The 9,468-nt window shown below is 48.4% G+C and overlaps 1 protein-coding gene across 1 annotated transcript; it reads right to left on the bottom strand.

The window, feature by feature from the left end:
* Positions 1-4,705: 4,705 nt before the first annotated feature.
* Positions 4,706-7,345, bottom strand: LOC136510585 (uncharacterized). Its single transcript, XM_066504987.1, has 2 exons — positions 7,025-7,345; positions 4,706-4,711 (listed from the first exon to the last, which is right to left on the bottom strand). Exons 1-2 carry the CDS (start codon positions 7,343-7,345, stop codon positions 4,706-4,708), a joined length of 327 nt encoding a protein of 108 aa, XP_066361084.1.
* Positions 7,346-9,468: the final 2,123 nt, after the last annotated feature.

Raw genomic sequence — 9,468 nt, 5'->3', positions numbered from 1 at the left:
CCTTATATAGTCCAGGACGCAGGGTTACAAGTCAGTAAGATCTGAGAGATAACCAGAAAGTAATAACTGATTATAGGAATCTTGGGATCATACATATCCTAATAGATCTCATAGTATCTTTAGGATATCTTCCCGATATCTTGTGGAAGGCGCCGAGCAGAGTCGTACCCCGCAAGGCTTCTTCTTGTGGGCTGGGCCACCCCTAGGGGCATAGCCCATGTGGTCTGCCATGGGTATCTGGGGTCATACACCCCACAGCTAGTCCCCGAGCGCCTTGTACCCATTATGCAATGTCGTCTTGAGCTTGTCCGAGCAGGTGCGAATAACATCGAGCAGTCAAGCTCATGGTCCAACCACCATGCTGAACTACCGAGCTGCGTGAACCATCGCCAAACAGTGTGAACCGTTGCTGAGTAGCATAACCTGTCGCCGAGCAGCGTGACCTATCGCCGAGCACCGTGAACCATCGCCGAGCAGAGTGACCCAAGTTCGGCTTGCCATAAGGGTGTAAGGAGTTCAAGTTTAGAATCAAAAATTTCTTCGCAGTGGACCAAGTGTGCCCACTTAGAGTCGGAACAAAGTTGTAGGAGTCAACTTCCTCTATAGGCATGTAGTCTTCAAGAAAAAACCCCGCACACTCACCGCGAGGTGAAGTGTGCCCACTTAGTCCTCGAGCCTGACAGTAGATGATGTAGTCATGTGGTGCCAGGGTCAGAAACTTGAAGAATAGTAGAAAACCAGCCGAGCAGGCAGCCAGTCCCCGGGCGTGGCCCAAAAAGAAACAAAGCACATTCACCATAATGTGAAGTGTGCCCACTTAGTCCCCGAGCCTAACAGTAGGTGACACAATCACATGGTGCTAGGGTCAGAAACAGAAAAACAATCAAAGACCAATGGAGCAGGCTGCCAGTCCCCATGTTACAGGCGGAGTTATCAGAGGAATCAAATCATGGAGAAAAAACTGGAGTAACGGCTGTACAGTGTCAGTTACTTAGCCTCAATAAATGGTGGAGAAGTCAGCGATATTTCAGTGAGGAGCAACTGAAGGCAGTGATAAATGAGCGCCATGGGCTACGGTTGTGCAGAAGCCTAGGTAACGGCCCATTTGCCACATCGAAGAAATTGGAGCATCGTAGATCGTGGGAACGGTTCCCAAAAAACCCTTGAATGAGGAACAGTGGGGAAAATCCTATATAATAGTGCCGCCGCAGACCCTGTTCCCACCTTTTCCACTTCATCTTCCTCCTCATCTCTCGCACCACTGAATCCGCAACCACATTTGCCTCCACTGCCAAAACCTAACCAGATCTGAGAGATGGCGCCAAAGAGAGGAGCTACGAAACCGAAGAAGATGAGTCACAAGAAGGCGGACGCCATGGCCCAACATGATGAGGAGTGGGTGCCGTCACAAATAGGAGAAGCTGAGCTGAACCGATTGGTGGAAGTCGGCGATCTCCCCGACCGTGCGATCGCCGGATGGCGGCCAGCTCTCGGTGAGTCCTTTCCCATGCCTCACACTGATGAAGCAGTGGTATTCGAAGACTATTTCTGGCGTAGGTTAGGGTTTCCTATTCACCAATTTCTGTGGGATTTGTTGGAGCTCTAGGGGGTTACTCTGTGCAATCTCCACCCCAATACCATTTTGCACATCTCAATCTTCATCCACTTTTGTGAGGCATACCTCATAATCCTACCCCACTTCAATCTATTATGTCACCTATTCTGGCTGAAGAAGAGAGGTGGCGCTGGTTCTAAGGTGGTCGGCGGGGTGTATCTCCAGCTTTGGGATGGGATGGTGAGTGAATATCTGACCATACCACTAAACATGTCGCTGAAGGGGTGGAACACCAGATGGTTTTAGATGAAACCAAAGCCACCTAGCGATTCGTTGTAACGCCAACCACATCCTAGAAAGCCAGAGGAGTTGATCGGAGCTGCCGATCAAGGACGACATGGAGCAAGTGAATGAACTCTTCGACTTGATAAAGGGCATGAAGACTAATGGCCGATTGGTAGCGGTGAGTTTCATAGTGCGCCGCATACAACCCTGTAAAGAGAGGACGCACCCAGGCTTTGAATTCAAAGGGGAGACCGATGATACTCGAGAGAGGCCAGAAATACTATCCAGGAGCGATGTCGAAAAGCGAACTGCCAAGCTATTCGCTCTGCTATCCTCCTTTAGGCTATCAGGGTACACAAATCCCTTCAATTGCAAGAATCTACCTCCTCAGGTGAATGTCCTGACTATATGTTTCCGAGAAGTTTATTTATACTACCGAGCAATAAACTAATCCTACTCATGTGAAGATCAATTCACAGGACAGGGCGGTGTATTTCTCGGGCGTGCTGAGAAACGATTGGCCGCCATCAGTGGATGCACGATGACCTGTTCAAATTGAAGAAAGCTCCATTGGTGTCTCCTCGGAATCTAGAGGAATGGATACTGGTCGAACGGAGAGTCCTCCTCCAGTGTCGGTAAAAACCCGAGGGAAGAGGCTGGTGGAAGATGAGCCGGCCCAGAAGAAGAGGAAAACAGCAGCGACTGCTCCCCGCAAACCAAGCAAGATCTCTCTGGATGATGACTAGACCAATCGAACATGATGAACCACGGTGTTCGATTGGTCTGACGACGATGAGATTCTCACGAACCCTCCCCCGAGCACGAAAGGGTCTCCACACAACCCACGCATGGAGCAACAAACCGGGGTAGGCAAAGAAGTCCATGAAGCTCCGACAAGGAGAGTCCCCGAGCAATGAGTGGACGGAATTGCTACACAGCAGACATCGAAAATCCCCGCGGGGTGGGCAATGGAGATCCCTGAGCAACAAATGGCAGCAGCCTCGAAGCAGCAGGTGAAACCAAGGCCGACCGAGGAAGAGCCGAGAATTCCCCCGCCTAGCATAGAAGTCGACCCTGCGGCTGTGCCCGGAGGCTCAGGCCGGCACTGTCGGTTCAAGAAATTGAACTGTCAGACCAAACCATAAGTGTCCTTGTGCTGATGTTACTTTGTTGTATTTCCCTTACTTTTGTTGTGACTGAATAACTGATTTGGTATAGTGCAAAGCCAAGAACTGATCCAGCCCCGCCCACTCAGACTGAGCAGCCAGGAGTCCCTGAGTGTTCGGGAGCACACGGGGGAGCCAATTACTGCCCCTGGTGGGCTTGATAGCCACAAGTGACTGCCTACTATGGTGAATGAGTCAGTGCCAGTGCCTTCAGCAAAGGTGGAATCAGTAGCAGAAAAGCTTTCAGCGCCGAAGGAGCCAATAGTAGTCCCTGATACTTCAGAGGGCGTGGTTGGACCTGCTATCCGACCACCGAGCCCCAAGGTGGTCCCCCCGACTGCAATGGAGGAGGACGAGGTGGAGGAGATCGTGCGTGACAAACCTCAACCCCAAGCAGTCCGGATCCTCTGAAAGCGTGGCGATGAAATAGTTATTATCGAAGAGGAGGACACCACCAAGGAGTTTAGGAGACTGGAGACTTCCCTTACTAGTGTGATGAAACAGATCAAGGTGAATACTTCATTTGGAAAGGTCTTGGTTGTTTATTGGAATTGGTTAACGATAATGTCATCATGCATTTTGCAGGAAATATCTTGAGTTGTTGAGCAGCGCTGCCAGCTAATAAAGCGAATGAAGCCCCTTGCTATGGAGAACGAAAAACTCAAAGAGGCTAGGAACCTCTCGGAGAAGAATATCTAGAGGGCCCAACATGAACGAGACCTTGCGGAGTCGAACGCGCAGGGCCTAGAATACCAGAAGGGAGTCCTTACTGAAAAGCTAGCCGCTGTCTCCGACCAACTAAAAAGTGCTTCCGAGCAGCTAGAGAGGAAAAGCAAATAGCTCAACAGTGTTTCCAAACAAAAAGCAAGTATGGTACATCAATGAATGTACTTTGGTATTGCTGAACAGCCACATTTTTGTTAACAACTTGTGTGCTTGTAGAGCAAGATGCTGAGCTCGGCCAGATGCACCAGGCCATCGATCAACTTCGCCAGGAGAAAGCAAAGGAAGTAGAGCGGGTGGACAAACTTGCTGAGGAGCTAAAAGGTGAATTCCTCCTAGTCAGAATTATTGTTGGAGTAGCTTCCTTGTATAATGGATCATTGTAACTCTCGCAGGCTATCGTCATAAAGCTAAAGCATAGTTCGATGTGCTAGTGCAGGAGGCCAAGGTCCAAAAGGAGAATTTCGACACTGTAATCGTCGCAATTAAGCCGGTGCTTGACTGCATCGATCTAGAACCGGCCGCTCAGCACGACGATCGGCATCAATGTCCCGACACCATAATCCAGAGGTGCAAGGCAGCATGGGAGAACTTCAAGACCTTCAACCGTGATGCCATTACGACCGTCACTACCCATGTCCTTGTAGTTGTTCGGTCCCATTACCCTACCACGACCTTCAGTGGATAGGGGGTGGGTTCGCCGAAGGGCTAGATGACACGGCGACACAGCAGCTGGAGGATGAAGTGGAGGATGCAGCGAAGATGCTGGCCAATGATATAGACCTGTTTGGTGAAATGGATGGTAACGGCGAAGCTCAGAAATCAGCTCATAGATTATCATCTATAAAGGCCTGACGATGTAATTAGAACACGCAAAAGTGCAAGAAACAATTATTCGTCGAATAAATGCTATAAGGTGCATGTATATGTAATATATGTAGTTTGCTTATAGTTTGGTGAAATAGTCTTTGTAGTTTCAAACCTAACGCGATTATGCATAGTTCAAATAACATCTGAACATTTGGTCTGCTACGGATCCCTATGGCCTTGGCTAGCCCATAGTCCATAACGTCGTGCGCGGAGCCTGTGCACGTGTAGGAGTAATAGACGTGACCTAGGACTCGCAGCCGACCACCCATGACGCAGAGCGCAGAGCCCGTGGCACATGTAGGGAAAATCGGTGACTGGGTCTTTTCCATAAAAAACAGCGCAGAACGTGTGCTGCTCGGCAGTTGTTATACGAACTTGGAGATAAAGGCAACATAAGCAGCGTCCGAGCAATGTATTCTATGTTGAACTCTTAGCCTTGGCTGACCCATAGTCCATAACATCGAGCACGGAGCCCATAGACATGTAGGAAAAACAAGTGTGACTAGAGGACCGCAACCGACCACCCATAACGCAGAGCGCGGAGCCCATAGCATGTGTAGGGAGAGATCGAAACAGAAAAGAATGGATGTTGCTCTCTGATCAAAACATGTTTGGCGATTTGGAGAAAACATGCTCGGTGATTTGGAGAAATCGTGTTCGACGATTTGGAGAAAACATGTTCGGCGATTTGGAAAAAACGTGTTCGGCGATTTGGAGAAAACATGTTCGGCGATTTGGAGAAATCGTGTTCGGCGATTTAGAGAAACAATATTCGGTGATTTGGAGAAATCGTGTTCGGCGATTTGGAGAAAACATATTCGACGATTTGGAGAAATCGTGTTCGGCGATTTGGAGAAACGTGGTCAGCGCAGTTACGGCGACTACGTATTGGAGTTCGTCATGAAGTAGCATATAGCTCGGCGACCACAAGTGGATGTTAAACCACAATAGAGACAAAACAGAGACAAGTTATGGAGACCAAAAACTTTACTAAATATAAAATTGCAGAGTACATATCTGGAGTGTTTCAAGGATAGAAACGTATAAGGTGTTTGATGTGCCATGAGTTCGGAACATCGACTCCTTCTAAGTCACTTAGGCGATAAGAACCTAGTCGAGTAACCTCTTTGACGACATAAGGCCCTTCCCAGGGGAAGAGAGCTTGTGCAACCCTTTAGTTTTTTGTTTTCTATAGAGAACGAGATCGCCGACAACAAATGAACGACCTTTGACGTTTCGGTTGTAGTACCTTCGCAAGCCTTCTAGATATTTAGCTGTACGGATGCAGGTGATTAGGCGTTCTTCCTCGGCCCTATTGACGTCCTCAGACTAAACAACCTCAGCCTGTTCTTCATCATAGTTTTCCACTCTAGGTGCTCAGAAAGTAACATCTAAGCCATAGACCAAAAAGTATGGAGTCACGCCGGTGCTGCGACTAGCTTGAGTATGCAGTCCCTAGACTACAGCTAGAAGCTCCTTGAGCCATCTACCTGAGTGCTTTTCTTCTTTCTGATATAGTCGCTTTTTAGGGCATCAAGGATCATACCGTTCGCCCGTTCGACCTAAGCTTGGCTCTTGGATGGGCAACAGAAACATATTTGATGAAGATACAATGGTCTTCATAGAAGTCCTAGAAGTGATGGCTAGTAAACATAGTTCTGAGATCGGTGATGATGCTGTTTGGTAGACCAAATCTATGGATGATATCTTCAAAGAGCTCAATTGCCTTCTTTGCAGTAGCCGAGATGAGTGGTTTATATTAAATCCACTAGGAGAACTTGTCAATGGCAACATATATGTACTAGAAACCACCTAGAGCTGGCTTGAAAAGCCCAATCATGTCTAGTCCCCAGCATGCAAAGGGCCAGGAAGCTAGGATGGTTTGCAGCTCTTGCGCTGGCACGTGTATTTGCTTAGCGAAGAATTGGCATCCTTCACAATGTCGAACGAGGTCTTCTGCATCAGTGATGGCTGTGGGCCAATAAAAACTAGCTCAGAAAGCCTTACTGACCAGTGTTCTCGAGGCCACATGGTTGCCGCAGGAACCAGAGTGAATTTCAAGAAGTAGCTTCACTCCCTCCTCTTGGGTGATGCATTTCTGCAGTATCCCTTCCTTGGCACTTTTTCTCATCAAGCTGCTATCCACCAACATGTAAAGCTTGCTTCGACGAACTAGGCATTTAGTTTTAGTCTTGTCTATGGGTACCTCAGCGCTGGTGAGGTACTTGATGAATTGCTCCCTCCAATCGGCGACCGGTGAAGGTACCGCAAGTACCAACTGCTCGGCAGGGGGAACCTCTTTGACTTCCTTATGTTCTTTGATGGATGGTGCTAGGAGATCTTGAATGAAGACCCATGGTAGGATCACGGCGTGAGAAGAACCCAACTTTGATAAGTGGTCGGCGAGTTGATTTTGGTCACGTACCATGTGGCGATACTCAATGCCATAGAATTTTCCTTCAAGCTTTCTGATTTCAATGTAGTAAGCACCCATCTTATTGCTGGAACAAGACCAGTCCTTGTTGGGCTGGTTGATAACCAGCGCAGAGTCCTCGTACACCATGAGGCGTTTGACGCCGAGCTCGACAGCTATACGAAGACCATGGAGACACGCTTCGTATTCCATGGCGTTATTGGAGGCCAAGACGTGCATCCAGAGAACATAACGTAGCTTATCCTTGATCGGCGTAATGAACAGAATGCCCACACCAGCACCGTTGATGTTAAGGGCGCCATCGAAGTACATCACCTAGTGTTCGGGGCAAGTAGCGTCGATGGGCTCCTGGATCTCGATCCATTCAATGATGAAGTCAGTGAGCACTTGTGACTTAATGGTAGGTCTACTTCTGAATTCGATGGAATAGGTGTCAAGCTCAACAGCCCATTTAATGATGTGGCCATTGGCTTCTTTGTTGCGGAGAATGTCCCCCAGAGGGAACTCAGTGACCACAGCGATCTTGTAGTATTTGATGTAGTGTTGGAGTTTGCGCGACGTAATAAGAATGGCGTATAACAACTTTTGTACCTGTGGGTAACGAGTTTTGGGCTCATTAAGTATCTCACTGATGAAGTAAACTGGACATTGTACTTTACAAGAATGCCCGGCCTCTTTGTGTTCGACGACAATAGTTGTGCTCATGACACAAGAAGTGGCGGTGATGTATATTAGTAGAGTTTCATCTGGCCTTGGCACTGTCATGATCGGTGGCTTTGTTAAGAACAACTTGAGCTACTCGAAAGCTGAGTCTGCCTCCTCCGACTAGGAAAAGCGCTCGTAGGCCTTGAGGAGCTTGAAGAAAGGTAGCCCTTTTTCGCTGAGGCATGAAATGAAGCGCCTTAAAGCAGCTATGCAACCTGTAAGCTTCTGTATATATCCTTGATGCATATTGGCCGTTTCATATTGGTGATGGTGGAGACTTTGTCAGGATTAGGCTCGATGCCTCAAGCACTGATGATGTAGCCCAACAGTATACCGGATGGAACTCCAAAGATGCACTTTGCGGTTTAGCTTCCATCGGTACTTGTTTAGGTTGGTGAAGGTTTCTTCAAGGTCAATGATAAGGTTGTCGGCTGTCTTGGTCTTGACAACCACATCATCGATGTAGGCTTCGATGTTGTGGCTGATCTATTGGTCGAGGCACATCTAGATGGCCCTTTAATAGGAAGCCCCGGTGTTCTTAAGTCCAAAGGACAGTTTTGTAGCAGTATGCATTGAAAGGCATAATGAATGACATCTTGATCTGGTCTTCTTCCTTGAGGGAGATCTGATGATAGCTAGAGTAACAGTCAAGGATGGAGAGTAGTTCGTAGCCGGCGGGTAGAGTCTACAACCTCATCTATCCGAGGTAAGCCAAAGGGGTCTTTAGGGCAGTGTTTATTAAGATCAGTATAATCAATGCACATTCTCCATTCTTTATTTTTTCGAACGAGAACAGGGTTTGCTAACCAATCTGGATGATACACTTCTTTTATAAACCCGGCAGCTAAGAGCCATTTTATTTCTACCCTAATAGCCTCCTTTTTGTCTGGCGTGAATCGGCAGAGTTTCTACTTGATTAGTTTGGTGGTCGGCGAGACATTCAAGAAGTGCTCGATCTTCTCTCGTGGTACCCCCAGCATGTCTGTAGGTTTCCAAGCAAACACATTAGTGTTGGCAGGTAGGAAGGAGATGAGTGCGCTTTCCTATTTGGGGTCAAGGTGAGCCCCAATCTTCATGGTCTTGGAGGCGTCGTCGAGGCTGAGGCTGACCTCCTTGATTTCCTTGGACTTGGTGAAGGTGTGGGGAAGCTCTAGCTCTGGAATCTCCATGTCATCGGTGGGTGCTGTCTTGGCTTGGCGACCATGCTAGCCATCTGGATGGAGAGGTCAGTGGCTTCGGCGAGAGTGAGACCTCTCTGTCTCACAGGCATAGGCAACAAAGAGGTTGGTCCCACAGAGCCAAGACTCCTACAAAGCGAAGGCATCTTCAACACCAGATATGCGTAGTGTGATACAAGCCATGAATTTGGCCAGAGCTAGCCGGCCAAGTATGTTGTGGTAGGCAGTGTCAAAGTCGGTGATGTAGAAGTTGATATGCTCGACGTGGTAGTTGCCTACCGTGCCGACTTTACTAGTAGGGTGATCTCTCCAAGTGGTCTGGATGCCCTTCCCAGGTACCACACCCTAGAAGGAGGAGTCCAAGGGTGTGAGATCTGATATCGCGAGGCCCAACTCCCTTAGGGCCCCAGCGAAGAGTAGGTTCAAAGCACTGCCACCGTCAACAAGGACTTTCTAAAGAGCACCTTCTGGATAGTTGCGTCGAGGGACGAGGGGGGAAACGCCCTATGTAGGGTATGTCTACCCACTGGTCGGCCCTGCTAAAGGTGATGG

Source organism: Miscanthus floridulus, chromosome 16 (genome assembly GCF_019320115.1).
Source record: "Miscanthus floridulus cultivar M001 chromosome 16, ASM1932011v1, whole genome shotgun sequence".
In the NCBI taxonomy this organism is placed as follows: Eukaryota; Viridiplantae; Streptophyta; class Magnoliopsida; order Poales; family Poaceae; genus Miscanthus; species Miscanthus floridulus.
This window is presented reverse-complemented; position numbering and strand designations above follow the sequence as displayed.